This window comes from Larus michahellis, unplaced genomic scaffold, assembly GCF_964199755.1.
Source record: "Larus michahellis unplaced genomic scaffold, bLarMic1.1 SCAFFOLD_265, whole genome shotgun sequence".
Taxonomy (NCBI): Eukaryota; Metazoa; Chordata; class Aves; order Charadriiformes; family Laridae; genus Larus; species Larus michahellis.
In genome coordinates, this window is record NW_027436232.1 from 98,728 (window position 1) to 119,254 (window position 20,527).

General features: G+C 66.2%; 1 protein-coding gene across 1 annotated transcript; it reads left to right on the forward strand.

Moving 5' to 3' along the window:
• Position 1: 1 nt before the first annotated feature.
• LOC141737112 (voltage-dependent L-type calcium channel subunit alpha-1D-like) lies at positions 2–20,451 on the forward strand. Its single transcript, XM_074571727.1, is given in 49 exon segments — positions 2–116; positions 642–714; positions 1,591–1,834; positions 1,964–2,069; positions 3,152–3,291; positions 3,391–3,458; positions 3,461–3,532; positions 3,649–3,801; positions 4,759–4,955; positions 5,745–5,848; positions 5,947–6,104; positions 6,219–6,302; positions 6,468–6,555; positions 7,462–7,488; positions 7,770–7,930; positions 8,025–8,250; positions 8,366–8,573; positions 9,227–9,347; positions 9,601–9,682; positions 9,840–9,894; positions 10,127–10,178; positions 10,272–10,404; positions 11,037–11,166; positions 11,424–11,483; positions 11,606–11,712; positions 12,144–12,231; positions 12,770–12,877; positions 13,004–13,056; positions 13,348–13,494; positions 13,604–13,805; positions 13,919–14,077; positions 14,179–14,289; positions 14,575–14,658; positions 14,978–15,106; positions 15,210–15,275; positions 15,402–15,493; positions 15,805–15,964; positions 16,264–16,391; positions 16,505–16,601; positions 16,700–16,802; positions 16,915–17,016; positions 17,126–17,256; positions 17,378–17,494; positions 17,587–17,705; positions 17,784–17,909; positions 18,011–18,168; positions 18,387–18,490; positions 18,575–18,841; positions 18,948–20,451. Coding segments are annotated over 48 exon segments (5,916 nt in total). The 5' UTR covers positions 2–116; positions 642–686; the 3' UTR covers positions 19,209–20,451.
• Positions 20,452–20,527: the final 76 nt, after the last annotated feature.

A 20,527-nucleotide genomic window follows, 5' to 3' on the forward strand; every position in this document is an offset into this window, starting at 1 on the left:
GGGGCAGTGAGGGGGCAAATAGCGGCCCCGTGAGGGGAGGCTGAGGAGTAAATGGCGGCTGCTTGGGTTCACAGAGGCAGGCAATGGCGCCCATGGGGGCGTGAGGGGCAGCCTAGGTAAGAAATGGCAGCGGCGCATCCCTCGCACGCCCGTGCCCCTTCCTCCTTCCTCTCACACGCGTGTCCCCCATCTGTGTCCCCACGTACACGCGTGTCGCGGCCCTGTCCGTCCGTCCCCCCCATCCACACGCGTGTGCCCCGGCACGTGGGCAGCGCTGCCCTCCCCGTCTCTGGCACGCGCCCTCGTTAAGCCCTTAATCTCCCACCAGTAATGAGCCGGGGGCCACAGGACGAGCCGTGGGGAGGGCCTGGGAGCTACCCCAGAACCCCCTAAACACCCCTTACCCCCCCCCCACCTCCCCCTAAATATCCCCCAACGCCCCCCCAATACCCCCACCCTCCTCAGATATCCCTGTATATCCCCTAAATGCCCCCAAACCCCAACAGATCCCCCAAATCCCCTTGAAAGTCCCTCAGACTATCCAAACACTCCCCCACGGACCCCCATAGGTACCCTCAAAATACCCCAATCCTACCCGACACCCCTAAAATAAGCCCCTGAGCCCCCCCCAATCCCCACAGGTACCCCCAGAGCTCCGGAAACGACACCCCCGGACGCCCCTCACCATGTCGGAGTCGGAGGAGAACGGAGAGGGTGAGTCTGGGGGGATATGGGGGTCTTTGGGGAGAAGTGGGGGTTCAAGGTGGGGGGGTCCCCAATGAGATATGGGGGTGGGGTCCCTGAGACTACGGGGGGGGGTCCCTGAGAGTATGGGTGTGTCCCTGGTCCATGGGACGTGGGCATTCGGGGGGGGGGGGGGGTCCCTGTGTGTCCAGGGGGTGCCGGGGTTCGAGGGTTTTGGGGAGGAGGGTTCAGGAGGTTTTGGGGGTCTTGGGATATGGGGATCCCTGAGAAGAAGTGGGGATTCAAGGGGGGGGTCCCTGAGGGTATGGGGGGGTCACTGGTCTGTGGGATGTGAGCGTTTCGGGGGGGGGGGGCCTGTGTGTCCAGGGGGTCCCGGAGTTGGAGGGCTTTGGGGAGGGAGGGTCCAGGAGGGTTTGGGGGGGTCTTGGAGGGGATATGGGGGTCTTTGGGAAGAAGTGGGGGGGTTCGGGGGGGTCCCAAGGAGATACGGGGGTTTCCAAGAGTATGGGGGGGTCCCCAGTCGATGGGATGGGGGCGTTCAGGGGTGGTCCCTGTATGTCCAGGGGGTCCCAGCGTTGGAGGACTTTGGGGAGAGGGGGTCCAAGAGGGTTTGGGGGGGTCTTGGAGGGAGTATGGGGGCCCTTGGGAAGAAGGGGGGGAGTCGGGGGGTCCCCAATGAGATATGGGGGTCCCTGAGAGTATGGGGGAGTCCCCAGTCTGGGGGATGGGGGTATTCATAGGTGGTCCCTCTGTGTCCAGGGGGTCCCAGGGTTGGAGGGCTTGTGGGGGGGGGGGGCAGTCTGGGAGGGTCTGGGGGGGTCCAGGAAGGTTTGGGATGATCCAGGAGGGTTTGGGGGGGGTCCTTGACTATCTCCCCACCCCCAGGGCCCCCCAAGGGGCTGCCGTCCTTCGCCGAAGCCATGGGACAGCCCCTGGGGTGGCCGGTAGGTGAAAGCAACGGGGGTCCGGCAGGCGGAGGGACCCCCCCGGGTCAGCGTCACCGGCGTCCCCCCCACCCCAAGCACAAGGGTCAGGGCACCGGGGGGGTCCACCGCTCCCCCCGCGCCCTCTTCTGCCTCCGCCTCAACAACCCCATCCGCCGGGCGGCCATCAGCATCGTCGAGTGGAAGTGAGTTGGTTTTGGGGGTGGGGGACAGACACGGGTCAGCCATGAGACCCTAGGAATGGGGGACTGGGGAGACTGGGGGGGGGCAGCCCCCCCCCACACCTCCTGTGTGTCCCCCCTCCTTAATTCCAGGCCCTTTGACATCCTCATCCTCGCCACCATCTTCGCCAACTGCGTGGCCCTGGGGGTCTACATCCCCTTCCCTGAGGATGACTCCAACGCCGCCAACCACAACCTGGTGAGGACCCCCACCTCCCCCCAAAAAAGGGGGGCCCCCCCCCCCAGCCTTCACTGGTCCTTAACTGGTTCCAGTCAGGTGCTGGTTTAGCTCGTTAAGGGATAACGAGTCGCCCGCTTAACGAAGCCGCTTTGGCTGCCAGAGGGAATCAGGAATGTGGGAGTTCCCCGCCTTGGGGGGGGGGGGGTTGGGGGAGGTCTGTGGGGTGACGGCGGGGGGGGTGCCTGGCCATTTTTAGGGCGGGGGGGGGGCCTCTGTGGGGTGGCAGGGGGCTGGCCGGACGCCTGGGTCCCCTGAAGCCTGCGTCACGCGTGTTCCCCTGGCACACGCGTGTGCCGTTGCCTTAAGCCGCTTACCCGGCGCCGGGGTGGGCGCTAATCCAGGTTTAGCCGCCCCGGACGCCTGGGTCCCGGGAGAAGGGGATGCTGGGAAGCAAGGTGGTGGGGGGGGGGGGTGTCCAGGGTGTGGGGGGGTCTCAAACACCACCATCCCTTGTCCCCCAGGGGAAGGGGACGCTGGGAAGGGTGTGGGGGGATCCCAAACGCCACCGTCCCATGTCCCCCAGGAGAAAAGATGGTGCTGGGAAAGGTTGGGGGGGGGGGGGGCGTGTCCCCAAACGCCACCATGCTGTGTCCCCCCCCCGGGGGAAAGAGACACCGGGAAGGATGTGGGGGGGTCCCAAACGCCACCGTTCCTTGTCCCCCAGGGGAAGGGGCCACCAGGGTGGGTGGTGGCCCCAGATGTCCTTGTCCCTCCAGGAGGAGGGGACAGTGGGAAGGGTGTGGGGGGGGGTCCCAAACGCCACTGTCCCTTGTCCCCCCGGGGAAGGGGATGCTGGGAAGGGTATCGGGGGGGTCCCAAATGCCACCGTCCCTTGTTCCCCAGGAGAAGGGGATGCTGGGAAGGGTGGTGGGCCAGAGGGGTGGATGGTGGCCCCAGATGTCCTTGTCCCCTGGGAGAAAGGGGTTCTGGGCCACCCACCGAACCCCTGGGGGGTCATTATGGGGGCGGGGCATCCCTGGATGCCTGGGTCCGTGTCGTCCCCCCCCCCCCACCACTGCCCCAGTTCGTCCCCCCTCCAGGAGCAGGTGGAGTACGTCTTCCTCATCATCTTCACGGTGGAGACCTTCCTGAAGATCATCGCCTACGGGCTGGTCCTGCACCCCAGCGCCTACATCCGCAACGGCTGGAACCTCCTCGACTTCGTCATCGTCGTCGTGGGGTGAGGAGTTGTCCCCGAGGAAGGGGGGACGGGTAAAGGGGGGGGGGGTTGGGGGTGCAAATAGCGTCCCCCCCCCGCCCTTCCCCAAATCTCCCTCAGGCTCTTCAGCGTCATCCTGGAGCAGGTGTCCCACAAACCGGGCGAAGCCCACCACATGAGCGGGAAACCGGGGGTTTCGACGTCAAAGCCCTGCGTGCCTTCCGCGTCCTCCGGCCCCTCCGCCTCGTCTCCGGCGTCCCCAGTGAGATTGGGGTGGTTTGGGTTTTTTTTTGGGGGGGGGGTGGGGGTGTAGGGAATGATGGGGTTTTGCGCCCCCAGCTTCCTGTCAGCCCCCCCCCTCATTCCTCTTCCCCCCAGGCCTCCACATCGTCCTCAACTCCATCATGAAGGCCATGGTGCCGCTGCTCCACATCGCCCTCCTCGTCCTCTTCGTCATCATCATCTACGCCATCATCGGCCTCGAGCTCTTCATCGGCCGCATGCACAAGACCTGCTTCTTCATCGGATCCGGTAAGTTGGCGGGGGGGGGGGGGGGGGCCCACCGTGTGTCCCCCACTCCCAGGGATCCCCTGAGGAGTCCGGATCCCTCGGTGAAAGGCACTTGGGAGACCGCCCCCCGCCCCCCCTGCCCTATGCTCTGGGATACCCCCAGTGACACTCCTGGGGGGGCACTGGGGCCCCCTCCTAAACCCTGAGACCCCCTCAAGGCCCCTGAGAGACCCCCACCAGCACCCAGGGCCCCCCAGTAACACCCCAGCAAAGGTATTTGTGCCCCCCAAGGTCCCTGAGACACCCCCCTTAGAGGCTTTGAGACACACCCCCCCCACACACCCAGCACCCAAGACCCCCCAGCAAGGGTACTTGGGACCCCCCCTAACCCTGTGCCCCCCCCTTAGAGCCCCTGACCCCCTCCAGCACCCAAGACCCCCCCCAGTGACACCCCAGCAAGGGCATATGGGTCCCCCACAAACCCTGAGACTCCTCCCAAATCCTAATACACCCCCCCTGAGACCCCCCCCCCCGCCCAAAGCACCCAAGACCCCGATCAAAGGCACTTGGGGGCCCCCCAACACTCTGAGACCCCCCCAGTGACACCCCAGCAAGGGCACATGCCCCCCCTCCCCAACAAAGCCCCTGAGACCCCCCCCCAGCACGCAGGACACCCCAGTGAGGGCCCTTGGGCCCCCCAAACCCTGAGCCCACCCCCCCTTAGAGCCCCTGAACCCCCCACCCATCACCCACTTCCCCCCCCTCAGTGATCCCAGTCCCCCCTCACCCCAATTTTGCCCCCCCCCCCCAGCCCCTTTCACCCCCCCGCCTTGCTCTGTCCATCTGCACACCAGCATCCCGCAACCCCCCCCTCCCGGCACTCCCCCGTAACACCCCACTGACGCCCCCAAACCCCACTTTGGGGGTGTTAAACACCATTTTGGGGGGGTGCTCACCCCCGCCCCCCCCCATTCTCAGATCTGGAGTCGGAGGACGACCCCTCCCCGTGTGCGTTTTCGGGCCACGGCCGCGCCTGCCTGCAGAACAACACCGAGTGCCGGGGCCGCTGGGAGGGCCCCAACGGCGGCATCACCAACTTCGACAACTTCTTCTTCGCCATGCTCACCGTCTTCCAGTGCATCACCATGGAGGGCTGGACCGACGTCCTCTACTGGGTGAGCGCCCCCCCCCGCCAAATCCTTACGGCCCCCCCCCCCCCCCCCCACTCCATGGGCCCCCCAAAATCCCCGACCCGAGCTCCTTAAAATCCTCGCTGGGGCGAACCCTTCCAGTTCATCACCATGGAGGGCTGGACCGACGTCCTCTAGTGGGTGAGCGCCCCCCGCCACCCCCGCCGCCAAATCCTTACGGCCCGCCCCCCCCCCCCCCCCCATGGGCCCCCCCAAAATCCTTACACGCCCCCCCCCCGACCTGAGCTCCTTAAAATCCTCGCTGGGGCGGACCCTTCCAGTGCATCACCATAGAGGGCTGGACCGACGTCCTCTACTGAGTGAGCCCCCCCCCCTCAAATCCTTAACAGTCCCCCTCCCAAAAATCTTTACGCCCCCCCCCCTTCCTTCCCTGAGCCCCCCCAAATCCTCACCGCCCCCCCCCCCCCCCGAGCCCCTTAAAATCCTTGCTGGGGCGGACCCTTCCAGTGCATCACCATGGAGAGCTGGACTGACATCCTCTACTGGGTTAGCCCCCCCCCTGAAATCTGTTAGCCCCCCCCAAAATCCTTACACCCCCCCCCGCCCCTTCCCTCCTTGAACCCACCAAAATTCTCCCCCCCCCGCCCTCCCTGAGCCCCCCAAAATCCTCGCTGGGGTGGACCCGACTGACTGGGCATCGCTGGCATCACCCCTCACACCGCTGAGGGGTGGATTCGGGGTGCCCCCCCTCGCCCCCAAACCCCCCCTTAACACTGCGTTACCCCAAAACTTGCCCCCTCCCCCCCCGCCCAGATGCAGGACGCGATGGGCCACGAGCTCCCCTGGATTTACTTCGTCAGCCTCGTCATCTTCGGCTCCTTCTTCGTCCTCAACTTGGTGCTGGGGGTGCTGAGCGGGTGAGGGCACCGTTAGCATGTTCTTAGCGTGTCGTTAGCGTGTGTGTGTGTGTGGGGGGTGTCACACGTGTGTGTGTGTGTCCCCCTCCCCTGCAAAGGGAGTTCTCTAAGGAGCGTGAGAAGGCCAAGGCGCGCGGAGACTTCCAGAAGCTGAGGGAGAAGCAGCAACTGGAGGAAGATCTCCGGGGCTACATGGACTGGATCACCCAGGCCGAGCTGGAGGGCGACGAGGAGGAGGGGGAACACGAGAAGCACCGTAAGCGGGTAGTTTTGGGGGGGGGGGGGGCGGTGGTGGGGGGGGTGGTCACAGGGACCCCCCTCAAAACTCCTCGGCCCCCCAAAACCTCTGTGGCCCCCCCCCACCTCTCAGGCCTGACCGCCGAGGACCTGATGGGCAAGAGGAAACCACGGCTGAAGTGGCTGCGACACGCCAGTCACTCCACCGACACCCACGGTAACCACCCCCACCCCGGGGTCCCCACGATGTTGGGGTGCCCCCCACCCCCCCCCCCAATTTTTCTCCAGACGCCAGGGTCCGTCCCCCCCCCCCCCCCCACGGCGCTGATCTTTGATCCCTGCGCCCCACACACGCACACCCCCCCCCCCTTCCCGCCCCCAGCCAGCCTTCCCGGCAGCGAGACGACGTCGGTGAACACCGAGACGGTGGGTGAGGAGGAGGCGCAGCCGACCGCCTGCGACCGCTGCCTGTGAGCGCTGAAACGGCGGGGGGGGGGGGGCGGGACCCCCTTTGTAGCCCCTGGGACCCCCCCCCCATCTCCCTCAGACCATCCTCTCCCCTCCACCCCCCACCCCATGGCCCCTCCCACAGCCCCTCGGACACCCCCCAGACCCCCAGTATCTCCCATAGTCCCTGGGATCCCTCCTACAGATCCCTGGGACCCCCCCGTAACACCAAAACTGACCGTGGGACCCCCCCCCCCCAGCTCCCCATGATCTTTCTCAGTCGTGTGTCCCCCCCCCATGGCCCCCCGATATCCCCCACAGCCCTTGAGACCCCCCCGCAGCCCCCAAGACCCTCCTTGCTCGCCCCCCACAGCCCCTGGGACCCCCCCTCCCAGGTCCCCAAGAACCTTCTCAGCCCCCCCCCCCATGACCCTCCTTGCCCCCTCAATGGCCCCCAGTATCCCCCACAATCTGGGGGACCCCCCCAGAGCCCCCCCAATATCTTCTCAGCCCAGCCCATGGGCCACAGCCCCCCCAAGACCCTCCTTGCCCTCCCCAGTGGCCCCCCAGCTCCTCCTTGCCCCACCCCCCCTTCAGCCCCCCCCAGACCCCAACACTGATGCCGAGACCCCCCCAGATCCCTCTGCCCCCCCTCCCAGCACCCCAAAACTGACACTGCGCCCCCCCGGCTCCCCCAGTACCTCCCAGATCCCTGTGGCCCCCCCCCCCACCCGGGACCCAAACCCGACCCCTACAGCACCTCAAATCCATCTGGGACCCCCCTGCCAAGGCCACAGGGACCCTCTAAGCGCCCCCCTAATGACCCCCAGTTTCCCTCCCCCCCCCGCCCCCCCCATAACCACAAGGCCCCCCCTCCATCATCTGCCCCCCCAAGTTTTGGGGGTAACTTTACACTTTTCCTTCCCCAGGGGCAAAATTACCAAGACGAAATTCTGGTGAGTGGGGGTGAAAAGTTGCGGGGGGGGGGGGGGGTGGTACAAAACAAAAAAGGGGAGGGGGGGCACAGTGGGGGCCCCCCCAAAATCCCCCCCCCATTCCCCCCCCCCAAACCACCCCCCACCACCACACACCTCATGGGGGTTCTCTGTCACCCCACCACCTCCCCTTCTCTCTGCCAAACTTTCGCCAAATTTTTGCTGAAATTTCCTAAAATTTCACCGAATTCTGCCCCCCCCCCCCTTTCCCCCCCCCTCACCTCCCCCCCGCCCCCCGCCAGGCGCCGCCTGCGCCGCCTGAACCGCTTGTGGCGCCGGCGGTGCCGGGCGGCGGTGAAATCCGTCTCCTTCTACTGGACCGTCCTCCTCTTGGTCTTCCTCAACACCCTCACCATCGCCTCCGAGCACCACGGCCAACCCCCTTGGCTCACCCAAACCCAAGGTACGACCCGTCCCCCCGCCAAAACCCCCCAGGTTTTTTTTTTGGGGGGGGGGGGGTTCTCAAAGTATTTTCTGGATGCCCCCCTCCTTCCAAGCTTACGCCAACAAGGTGCTGCTGTCGCTGTTTGCCGCCGAGATGGTGTTGAAGCTGTACGCGCTGGGGCCCGCCTGTTACTTCGCCAGCTTCTTCAACCGCTTCGACTGTTTCGTGGTGTGCGGGGGGGTGTTGGAAACGGCGCTGGTGGAGCGGGGGGCCATGGAACCCCTGGGCATCTCCGTCCTGCGCTGCGTCCGCCTCCTCCGCGTCTTTAAAGTCACCAGGTGAGGGGGGACGCGGGGGACGCCGCAGCCCTTCCGCCACCCCCCCTCCCCGGCCCCAGGTTGGCTCTACAGAAGGTCCTTCCCCAGTTCTCCCAGTAACCCCGGCGTCCCGTAGGCACTGGGCGTCGCTGAGCAACCTGGTGGGCTCCCTCTTGAACTCCATGAAGTCCATCGCCTCCCTCCTGCTGCTCCTCTTCCTCTTCATCATCATCTTCGCCCTGCTGGGCATGCAGCTCTTCGGCGGGCGCTTCAGCTTCGACGAGACCCAGACCAAGCGCAGCACCTTCGACACCTTCCCGCAGGCCCTGCTCACCGTCTTCCAGGTACCCCCAAATCCAGAGCGGGGGGGGACCCCCAAAACCTGGGAGGGGACCCCGAAACCCACGGGGAGACCCCGAAACCCACGGGGAGACCCCAAAACTCAGGGGAGACCCTGAAGCCCATGGGGAGACCCTAAAACCCGGGGGGACCCCAAAATCCATGGGGGGTCCCTGAAACCCATGGGGCTCCCCGAAACGTGTGGGGCACCCCAAAACCCAGATGGGGACCCTGAAACCCCTGGGGGACCCCAAAACCTGTGGGGGGGACCTTGAAGCCCATGGGGAGACCCTGAAACCCGTGGGGCGCCCCAAAACTCGTGGGGGACCTTGAAGCCCATGGAGGACCCCCAAAACCCCTGGGGGGTCCCCAAAACCCAGAGGGGGGACCCCCAAAACCCCTGGGGGGTCCCCAAAACTCCTGGGGGACCCCAAAACCCATGAGGCCCCCCCCCCGCCCCCAAAACACATCCCCTCCCTGTCCTGTAGTCGCTCCAGGGCAACGCTGCACCCCGAGGGAGGAGGGCCGGGAGGCGGCGGTGTACTGGGAGCACTGGGAGGGGTGTACTGGGCGGGGAGGGGGGACACAGTGAGGTTTTTGGGGTGACCCCCGTGTTTGGGGCTGTGCCGCCCCCCCCCCCCCCCCCAAATCCCTCCAGATCCTGACAGGGGAGGACTGGAACGCGGTGATGTACGACGGGATCATGGCCTACGGTGGCCCCGTCTTCCCCGGGATGCTCGTCTGCGTCTACTTCGTCATCCTCTTCATCTGCGGGAACTGTGCGTGGGCAGACTGGGAGCACTGGGAGGGACTGGGAACGGGGGGGGGGCGTAACTGGGGGGGGTGGTGTGTGGGACAGCGGGAATGAGAAGTGGAGTGTTGGGGGGGGACAGGAGCAGGAGTGAACCCAGCAAGAGGGGGGGGTACCGGGAGGACACTGGGGGGGATACCGGGAGGACACTGGGGGGGCTACTGGGAGGACACTGGGAGCACTGGTTAAGCCTTTCCTCCCCCTGCCCCCCCCACCCCAAGACATCCTCCTCAACGTCTTCTTGGCCATCGCCGTCGACAACTTGGCCGACGGTGACAACATCAACTCGGGGGCTGAGAAAAAGTGAGCGCTGGGTGCCTTTTGGGGGAGGGGGGGGGACGGACGGACGACACGGGGCCACCCGGACACCTGGGTGCTCTGGGGGGGGGCCACATGGACGCCTGGGTGCCCTGGCTGACCACACCTCCCCCCCCCCCCCCCCCAAAAAAAAACCAAACAGGGAGAAGGCCGGGGAGGTGGAAGCCGGCACGGGGAGCCAGGACGTGAGCGTGAAAGTGAGTGTGAGCAGGGTGTGCCCCCCCGCCCCCAGCTCTTGCACGCCCCCCCCCACCCCCACCCCAGCCCTTGCATGTCCCCCGCTAAGTGTGCACAACCCTTGCACGCCAACCCCCCCCCCCCCCCCCCAGAGAGTGCATGGCCCTCGTGTCCCCCCCCAGCCCTCGCACATCCGTCCCCCAACCCCCGCCAAAGCGTGCACGGCCCTCTCACACTCCCCCCCCGCCCCAGGTTGAAGGGGAGCAGCCGGAGGAGGAGGAAGAGGAGGAGGGGAGCGAGGAAGGTGAGTGTCACCCCCCCATGGTGGGGGGCGGGGGGGTCCATGGCGGGGGGGCGGGGGGGTGTGACAGCAGCCGGACGCCTGGGTCCCTTGCAGGGGACGAGGAGGCCGGGGGGGAGCGGGACAGTCTGGGGGGGGCCCGGCTGGAGGCCCTGGAGGAGCCCCCCAAACCCAAGGTGGTGCCGATCCCCGAGGGCAGCGCCTTCTTCCTGCTGGGCAGCACCAACCCGTGAGAGACTGGGGGCACTGGGGGGACTGGGAGGACTGGGGATGGGGACACTGGGGGGACTGGGAGCACTGGGAGGGGGGGGGCTAGGGACGCTGGGGGGACTGGGAGGACTGGGGACGGGGACAGTGGGGGGACTGGGAGGACTGGGGACACAAGGGCCACGGAGGGGTCTGGGACTGGGGACACTAGGAGCAGTTGGAGGGCTGGGGCTGGGGGGACTGGGAGGACCAGGACTGGGGAGACTGGAGGGACTGGGAGGACTGGGGAGACTGGGAGGACTGGGACTGGGAACACTGGGGAGACTGGGAGCACTGGGGACACAAGGGACGTGGAGGGGTCTGGGACTGGGGACACAGACTGGGGGGACTGGGAAATGAGGGCCATGGCGGGTCTGGGACTGGGAAAACAAACTGGGGATACTGGGAGTACTGGGACTGGAGGGGCGAGGGGACTGGGAGGACAGCACACGGCGAGGACTGGGGACGCTCGAGGGGAAACTGGAGAGAACTGGGACTAACTGGAACGGGGGAACCAGCTGCAGGGGGACCTGGGAGCGCTGGGGGAGTGAACTGGGAGGGAGAGGGGAGTAACTAACTGGGAGTGACTGGGAGTAACTGGGAGCACTGGCGCAGGCTGCGGGTGCGGTGCCACGCCCTCATCCACCACCACATCTTCACCAACCTCATCCTCGTCTTCATCATCCTCAGCAGCGTCTCGCTGGCCGCCGAGGACCCCGTCCGCGCCCACTCGCCCCGCAACCACGTGGGAGACTGGGCGAACTGGAACAAACTGGGAGGGAGGGGGCTGTGGGGCGGGGGGGGGGGGGGACACGGACGCGTAGCGGCATGGGACGCTCGGTGAGGGGTAGAAAGGGGGGGATTTGGGGCAGTTTGGGGGGATCCTGGGGGGGGGCGGAAGGGAACTGGGGGTTTGGGGGGGACCCCAGGGGTTTGGGGGGGCCGGGGGGGGGGACTTGGGGGGTGTCGGGGTCACCCGTTTTCCCCCCCCGCCCCCCCCAGATCCTGGGCTACTTCGACTACGCCTTCACCTCCATCTTCACCGTGGAGATCCTGCTCAAGGTACGTGGTGGTGGGGGGGACACAGGGGTTTTGGGGCGGGGGGGGCAGGATTGGGGGGGTCCCTGGGAAGGGGGGGCGGATCTCCGGTGGTGGGGTTCACCCCCTCTGCCCCACCCCCCCAGATGACGGCGTTCGGCGCCTTCCTGCACAAAGGCTCCTTCTGCCGCAACTGGTTCAACCTCCTCGACCTGCTGGTGGTCGGCGTCTCCCTCATCTCCTTCGGCATCCAGTGAGTTCCTGGGGGCACTGGGAGGCACTGGGAGTGTCAGCGGGGGAGCTGGGAGGCACTGGGAGGTGCTAGTACCACCACTGGGAGGCACTGGGAGTGCTAGTGGGAGACACTGGCATAGCCCCTGGGGGCACTGGGAAACACTAGGATAGCCTCTGGGGCCACTGGGAGCACCGGCATATCCTCTGGGGACACTGGGAGGTACTGGGAGCACTGGGATGGCGTCTGGGGGCACTGGGAAACACTAGGATAGCCTCTGGGGGCACTGGGAGCACTGGGATAGCCTCTGGGGGCACTGGGAACGCTGCTGGGGGGGCCACTGGGCGGGTTCCAGGAAGACCACTGGCAGTGCTACTGGGACGCTGGGAGGTACTGGGAGTGCCACTGGGGCCACTGGGAGCGTTACTGGGAGCACTGGTGTCCCGTGGCAGCTCCAGCGCCATCTCGGTGGTGAAGATCCTGCGGGTGCTGCGCGTCCTGCGGCCGCTGCGAGCCATCAACCGCGCCAAGGGCCTCAAGGTGCTGCGCTGGGAGGCGCTGGGAGCACTGGGGGAGGGGCACCCAGCAGCACCCTGTGGCGTGCTGCAGGCTGTACTGGTGGCACTGGGAGCACTGGGAGGGACACCCAGCAGTGCCCTATGGCGTGCTGCAGACCATACGGATGGCACTGGGAGCACTGGCGGCACTGGGGTGCCCGGGCACGTGGTGCGGGGTGTTACTGGTGTCGCTGGGGTGATGGGACTGGGAGCACTGGTGTCTCTGCTGGCAAGGGTGTCCTTGGTGTCCCCAGCCCATGGTGCGGTGTCCCCATGTCCTCATGTCCCCAGCTCGCAGTGCAGTGTCCCCGTGTCCCTGTCCCTGTGTCTGCAGCCTGTGGTGCAGTGTCCCCAGCCCACGGTGCGGTGTCCCCATGTCCCCGTCCCCGTGTCCCCAGCCCACGGTGCGGCGTCCCCATGTCCCCGTGTCCCCAGCCCACAGTGCAGAGTCCCCATGTCCCCGTCCCCGTGTCCCCAGCCCACGGCGCGGCGTCCCCATGTCCCCGTCCCTGTCCCCGCAGCACGTGGTGCAGTGCGTCTTCGTGGCCATCCGCACCATCGGCAACATCATGATCGTCACCACGCTGCTGCAGTTCATGTTCGCTTGCATCGGGGTCCAGCTCTTCAAGGTGGGGGGGGGGGCCCTGACACACCCCCCCGCCCCCAACCCCAGATGGGGGGGGGGGGGGCCCAATATCCCCCCCGGCCCGCCGCCCCAAGGAGCCGGGCCCCCCCTGACCCACCCTGTTCCCCAGGGCAAGTTCTACAGCTGCACCGACGAGGCCAAGCACACGCCGGGGGAGTGCAAGTGGGTACCTGCCCCCCCCACACTCCCCACCCCCGGCCCCGACATTCCCCCCCCCCGAGTGTGAGTGTGAGTGTGAGTGAGGGCTGGGGTGAGGGAGCCAACGGCGGATAGGGGGAGAGCACGTCTGAGGGGGAGTGTGAGCGGGGCCTGAGCGTGAGCGCAAGCGCCGTGCCGCCAGAGTGAGCGTGGGCCGAGTGTGAGTGCAGGTGACGTGGGCTGTGCCGGTGTCCCCAGCTGTGCTGTCCCCTCCGTCCCCAACCCGTGTGTGTGTGTGTCCCCTCCCCGGCGCAGGGGCACCTTCCTGGTGTACAAGGACGGGGACGTGTCCCACCCCTCGGTGCGCGAGCGCCTGTGGCACAACAGCGACTTCAACTTCGACAACGTGCTGGCGGGGATGATGGCGCTCTTCACCGTCTCCACCTTCGAGGGCTGGCCCGCGTGAGTCCCCGCGGGGGCTGGGGGGGGGACGACAGTGCCACCGCACCCTGGGGACACCCCGCTGACCCCCCCCCCCAACCCCCGTGTGTCCCCCCCCCTCCACCCCCAGGCTGCTGTACAAGGCCATCGACGCCAACGCCGAGGATCAGGGCCCCATCTACAACTACCGGGTGGAGATCTCCATCTTCTTCATCGTCTACATCATCGTCATCGCCTTCTTCATGATGAACATCTTCGTCGGCTTCGTCATCATCACCTTCCGGGCGCAGGGGGAGAGCGAGTACCGCAACTGCGAGCTGGACAAGAACCAGGTGACGTCAGGGAGGGGGTTGGGGTTGTCACCTTGTCACACACACACCCCCCCCCCCCCCGGCTGCGGTGTCCCCGGTGCCATGGCCCCCCCCCGCCCTCCGTGTCCCCGCAGCGGCAGTGCGTGGAGTACGCGCTGAAGGCGCAGCCGCTGCGGCGTTACATCCCCAAGAACCGCACCCAGTACCGCGTCTGGGCCATGGTCAACTCCACCGCCTTCGAGTACATCATGTTCGTCCTCATCCTCCTCAACACCATCGCCCTGGCTGTGCAGGTGGGGCTTGGGGGGACGTGGGGACACTTGGGGACACCGAGGGGGGCAGGTAAGGACCCCCGCCCCCCATTGTTGTCGTGTCGCCCCCCCCCCCTCCAAAGCACTACGAGCAGTCCAAGCCCTTCAACTACGTGATGGACCTGCTCAACATGGTGTTCACGGGGCTCTTCACGGTGGAGATGGTGCTCAAGATCATCGCCTTCAAACCGCGGGTAGGCTCCTGCCGGGGGCGGGGCGGGTGTCGCACAAGGAGGAGGCGGGGGGGTGGTTCTTACACTGGGGGGGGGGGTGTCGCACAAGGTGGGAAGGGGTTCTCGCAGGGAGAGGGGGTGTCACATGAGGAAGGGGGTTCTTACACAAGGAGGGGGGGGTTGCAGGAGGAAGGAGCTTCTCGCTTGGGGCGGGGGGGGCTGTCGCACAAGCGAGGGGGGTGTGGTGGGGGAGGGGGGGGCCCTCACCATCCCCCCGCCCCCCCCCCCCCCCCATCCTCCCCGCAGCACTACTTCTGCGACGCCTGGAACACCTTTGACGCGCTCATCGTGGTGGGCAGCGTGGTGGACATCGCTGTCACCGAGGTCAACGTGAGTCACCCCCCCAACCTCCCTTGTTTCGGCGGGGGGGGGGGCTCCCCAAGATGTGGGGAGGGGTGGTTTTTTTTGGGGGGGGGGGGGGGGGTGTGTGTCATGTGTCCCCCATGTCCATGTGTGTCACCTCCATGGTCACTGCGTCTGTGTTCCTCACGTCCATCTGTCCGTCTCCGTTGTCCATCGGTGGTTGCTCATGCCTACGTGCGACAGAACGGGGGGCACGTTGGTGAGGTACGGGGGTGTCCTGGGGTTGGGGGGGGGACAGGAGTTTTGGGGTCCCCCTCACCCTGTGTGTGTCCCCCCCACCCCGCAGAGCTCGGAGGACAGTTCCCGCATCTCCATCACCTTTTTCCGCCTCTTCCGCGTGATGCGGCTGGTGAAGCTGCTCTCTAAGGGCGAGGGCATCCGCACCCTGCTCTGGACCTTCGTCAAGTCCTTCCAGGTGGGTCTGGGGGGGCGGGGGGGGCACACACACACAATGGTGGAGGTGACACAGTGCGGGGGGGGGGGACACACTTGCCATCCCCCTTCTCCGTCTCCCATAGGCCCTGCCCTACGTCGCCCTCCTCATCGCCATGATCTTCTTCATCTATGCCGTCATCGGCATGCAGGTGAGGCGGGGGGGGGGGGCGGGGGGGGCGCCTGCGAGAGTGGGGGGGTGTGTGTCCGTCCCCTCCCCACGTCACCAGTCGTCCCCTCCCCCCTTCGTGTCACCTGTCCCCCTCCTCCTCCCCCAGACCTTTGGGAAGGTGGCGCTGCAGGACGGGACCCAGATCAACCGCAACAACAACTTCCAGACCTTCCCCCAGGCCGTGCTGCTGCTTTTCAGGTGGGGCCGCCTATGGGGCCTGGGGGGGGGGGGTCCTATGGGATTGAGGGGGGCCTATAGAATACCTATAGGGTCCTCCCCGCAGCCTCCCTATGGTGTCTGTAGCCCCCCCCCCGTGGGGTTCCTATAGGGCCCTTCTGAGCTCTGCCAGTCCCTGCAGGGCACCTCTCAGGGGAGGCCCGGCCCGAGACCACCACACCAGGGGTTGGGGGGCAGGGGTGGGGGGTGGGAGAACGCAGAGGGGCCCTATAGGGTCCAGAGGGTCCCTATAGGGCGTGGCGGGGTGCTATAGGGGGATTTGTGGGGCGCAGGTGCGCCACGGGGGAGGCCTGGCAGGAGATCATGCTGGCCAGCCTGCCGGGGAAACGCTGCGACCCGGAGTCGGACGCGGAGCCGGGCGAGGAGTTCACCTGCGGCAGCAACTTTGCCATCGTCTACTTCATCAGCTTCTTCATGCTCTGCGCCTTCCTGGTGAGCCCCACGGCCGTGCTGCCCCACAGCACCATGGTCCACCTCCCTGGTGGGCCCCCAAAACACCACTCGGGCCTTGCCCCACAGCAAGAGTCCGCCCTATCACAAAAGGCCTGACTCGCAGCAACAGCCCTGCCCTGTAGCAGGAATCGTGCCCCATAGCAACAGCCCTGCCCTACAGCAACAGGCTCTGCCCCACAGCAAGAGCCCTACCCTGCAGCAAGAGCCCCTGCCCCACGGCAACAGCCCTGCCCCATAGCAACACCCCTGGGGGGAGGGGCTCCCCCCCCTTTCCCCAGATCATCAACCTCTTTGTGGCCGTCATCATGGACAACTTCGACTACCTGACGCGCGACTGGTCCATCCTGGGCCCCCACCACCTGGACGAGTTCAAGCGCGTCTGGTCCGAGTACGACCCCGCCGCCAGGTCTGTCACCATCACCCAGCTGGGGGGGGGGGGGAACTGGGGGAGGGGGGGGGACACACAGGCAACGACGACGACACACACCCCCAGGTGTCACCTCCACCCACCCGCTGCAGGGGCCGCATCAAGCACCTGGACGTGGTGACGCTGCTGCGGCGCATCCAGCCCCCGCTGGGCTTCGGGAAGCTCTGTCCCCACCGCGTGGCCTGCAAGGTCAGCCAGGGGCCTCATGGGGGGGACATGGGGACACCCAGATCCATGTGTCATGTCCCGTCCCCCCCCCAATGTGTGTCTCTCTCCCCCCCTCCCAGCGCCTGGTGGCCATGAACATGCCACTCAACTCAGACGGGACCGTCACCTTCAACGCCACCCTCTTCGCCCTGGTCCGCACCTCCCTCAAGATCAAGACAGAAGGTTGGGACTTTGGGGTGGGTGACACCCCCTCGGGGGGGGGGGGGGAGGTGACAAGGTGGGGACAGCATCCCCCCCCCACCACCACCCCCAATGCCCTGCTGTCCCCAACCAGGGAACTTGGATGTGGCCAACAAGGAGCTTCGCGCCGTGATCAAGAAGATCTGGAAGCGGACGAAGCCCAAGCTGCTGGACGAGGTCATCCCCCCGCCCGAGGGTGAGCCGCTGGCCCCTGTCCCTTCCTGGCCCCCGTGGGGACATCACCCTGTCCCCTCCCCTGACGCTGTCGCACCCCCCCCCCCCCCCCCCACCACCACCACCACCAGAGGAAGAGGTCACCGTGGGCAAGTTCTATGCCACCTTCCTCATCCAGGATTATTTCCGCAAGTTCCGGCGGCGGAAGGAGCGGGGGATGCTGGGCCCCAACGCTGGTCCCAGCAATGAGTGTGCGCTCCAGGTGGGTGGGGGAGGGAAGGGGTGTGTGTGTGTGTGTGTGTGTCACTGTTGTGACCCTCCCCCTCCCCCCCCCCCCACCTCGTCACTGTCCCCCAACTTGTCCCTGTGCCCCCCCTGCCCAGGCTGGGCTGCAGACGCTGCAGGCGCTGGGCCCGGAGATGCGGCGGGCGCTGAGCTGCGACCTGGAGGGTGAGGAGGGCCCTGACCCCCCCCAGGAGGAGGAACATCTCACCTACGCGGTAAGGCCCGACCCCCACCCACCTCGGGACACGCCCACCGGCCACACCCTGCATCAGACCACGCCCACTCAGCCACACCCCTTTGTTCGCAGCCCCCCGAGACCCTCTATGGCTCTGCCCCCAGCCCCCCGCCGGCCACCAGCCCCATCGCCACCGAGGGGGAGGACCCCACGCCCCCTCCCCACGTCGTCACCCACCGCCTGGGCAGCAGGTACAGGGGAGGGACAAGGGGGGGACGGGGAACAGCGTGGGGGGGGGAATGTGGGGGTCCCCACGGCCCTGTGTGCAGGCGGCGCTCGGAGGAAGGGGGACAGGAGGAGCCACCCGCCCCCGAGGACGGGGAGGAGCCAGGGGACGGCAGCCACGAAGAGGAGCCGGAGGGCCCAGCCCCCCGCCGCCGCTGGAGTGGGGACAGGTACCGCCACGCCCTGTCCCCTGGAGGGGGGGGGGTGGGTGGGTGAGGTCCGTGTCATTGGGGTCCCCTAATGGCTTCTTGTCATTTCCCCCCCCCCCCAGGCTGGGGACCCTGCCTGCCCCCCAGCCCCCGCGCTGGGCGGGAGAGGGGCCGCGGGGGGGGTCGCTGCCCCTGCCCCCCCGCCACTTCGCCCTCCACAACGGCGCCCTGGAAGGGCAGCAGCTCAAGAGGCGCCGGCTCCTGCCCCCGACCCCCGCCGGTAGGGGCGGGGCCTGAGGGGAGGGGGCGGGGCTTGCATGGAGGGGTGGGGCTTAGGGGAGGGGCGGGGCCTATAGAGAGATTGCGTTTGTGGAGGGGGCGTGGCTTGTGGGGAGGGGCGGGGCTCTCAGGGCGAGCACATGGTTGTGGGCGGGGTTTGTGGGGAGGGGCGGGGCTTGCGGGGCGTGGCTTACGGGGAGGGGGCGTGTCCCGCCGCAGGCCGGAAGCCCTCCTTCACCATCCAGTGCCTGCGGCGCCAGGGCAGCTGCGAGGACGAGCCCATCCCGGGCACCTACAACCCCTCGGGCCCCGCCCGGCCCCAGGTACCGCCACGGCGGGGACAGCGGGTGGGGACACGCGTCTCACCCTCCACACGCACACACAGTGACACCCAGCGCTCCCCGCAGGGCTACAGCAGCTCCGACACCTGGCGCCTGGGGGGCTCCACGCAGGCTTGGGCCACCGCCCCCCCGGCCCGCAGCCACGTCCTCTACGCGCCCCTCATCCTGGTGGAAGGGGGCCCTCCGCCGGCGGCGGGGGGGGGCGGCGGGAGCCTCCCCCCGCTCTCCCGCTGGTTCCTGGGGGACCGCGGCGCCCCCGGCCCCCTCCGCCTGCGGCCCTGCGCCCCCGGGGAGGCGCTGGCCCGCGGCTCGGCCGACAGCCTGGTGGAAGCCGTGAGTGAATGGGGAAGCGGGGACACACGCACACGCTGCCGCCACCTCCCGCCCCGCCCCCGGTGACAGCACCGCGTGTCCCCCCCCTTTCCCTCCTTGTCCCCAGGTGCTGATCTCGGAGGGGCTGGGGCTGTTCGCCCGCGACCCCAAGTTCGTGGCGGTGGCCAAGCGGGAGATCGCCGACGCCTGCGACATGACGATGGACGAGATGGAGAGCGCGGCCGCCGACCTGCTGACCCGCCGCCGGCACCACCCGCCCCCGGCCCCGGCCCCGGCCTCCACCGCCGTCTACAGCGACGAGGAACCGCTGCGGCCGCCGGCCGAGGAGGAGCTGGCGGACGAGATGGCCTGTGTGGGCGGGGTGTAAGGGGAGAGCGGGGGGGCGCCGCCAAGGAGGGGCGGCCTCACAGGGGAAAAATAAAAAAAATAAAAATAAAAAAAAAGGGCTTTTTTTTCTCCATCGAAATATAAAAAGGTGCGTTTGCGTTTTTCCCGAAGAATGAGGGAGGGGGGATTGCGTGCTTCAAAAAAGGGGGGGGATTTGCCTCACAAAAGGGAGGGGTTGCCTCAAAAAAAAAAAAGGCTTTTGCCTCAAAAAAAAAAAAAAAAAAAAAAGGGGGGGGGGAGTTTTGCCCTCCAAAAAAAGGTTTACCTCAAAAAAGGGGGGTTTTTCCTCCGAAAAAGGGAGGCGGGGGGGGGGGTTGCCTTGAAAAATGGGAGATCTTCTTCCTAAAAAGAATGCATTGCCTCAAAAAAAGGGTTTTTTTTCTCAGAAAAAAGGGTTTGCCTCAGAAAAAGGGAAGGGTTTACTTCAAAAAAAAAAAAGTTTTACCTCAAGGAGGATGGGTTTACCTTAGGAAATACCTCAGGGAATGGGGGCTTTACCTTCAAGATAGACACATTTTACCTCACAGAGGAGGGTTTCGCCTCAAAAGAGATTTACCTTAGGGAGGGGATTTTACCTCAAAAAAGTGGGGTTTTTGACTTCAGGAAAGGTATATTTTACCTCATAGAGAAGGTTTTTACCTCAGGAAAGGTAACTTTCACCTGGCAGAGGAGGGTTTTACCTCAGGGAGGAAGGCTTTACTTCAGCAAAGGGCTTTTTTACCTCAAGAAAGGTAAATTTTACCTCACAGATGTGCATTTTTACCTCAGCGAAGGTATATTTTGCCTCATAGAGAACGTTTTTACCTCAGGAAAGGTAATTTTTACCTCGCAGAGGAGGGTTTTACCTCAGGGAGGAAGGCTTTACTTCAGCAAACGGCTTTTTTACCTCAAGAAAGGCAAATTTTCCCTCACAGATGTGCATTTTTACCTCAGGGAAGAGGATTTTTTTCACCTCGTCGAGGAGGATTTCACCTCAGAAAAGGGAAATTTCACCTCAAGAAAGGTGGATTTTCCCTCACGAAAGGTGGATTTTTTTTTTTTTTTAATATATCACAATAGATTATTTTTTTTTTTACCTCCAAAGCGGGGGGGGTGTGTGGGGAATCGCTCCAGGCTAATCTCGGCGGAGGAACCAGCCATCGCCGCCACATCCGGGTACTGGCGGGCGCCGCCGCGTGCCCGGGACCTCGGCCCCTCCCCGCCCGCCCATTGGCGGAGAACGCAGCCAATGGGGAAGCGCCTCAGCGCGCTGTGCCCACCTCCCCCCCCCCCCCGCAGCGCATGCGCAATAGGGCGAAC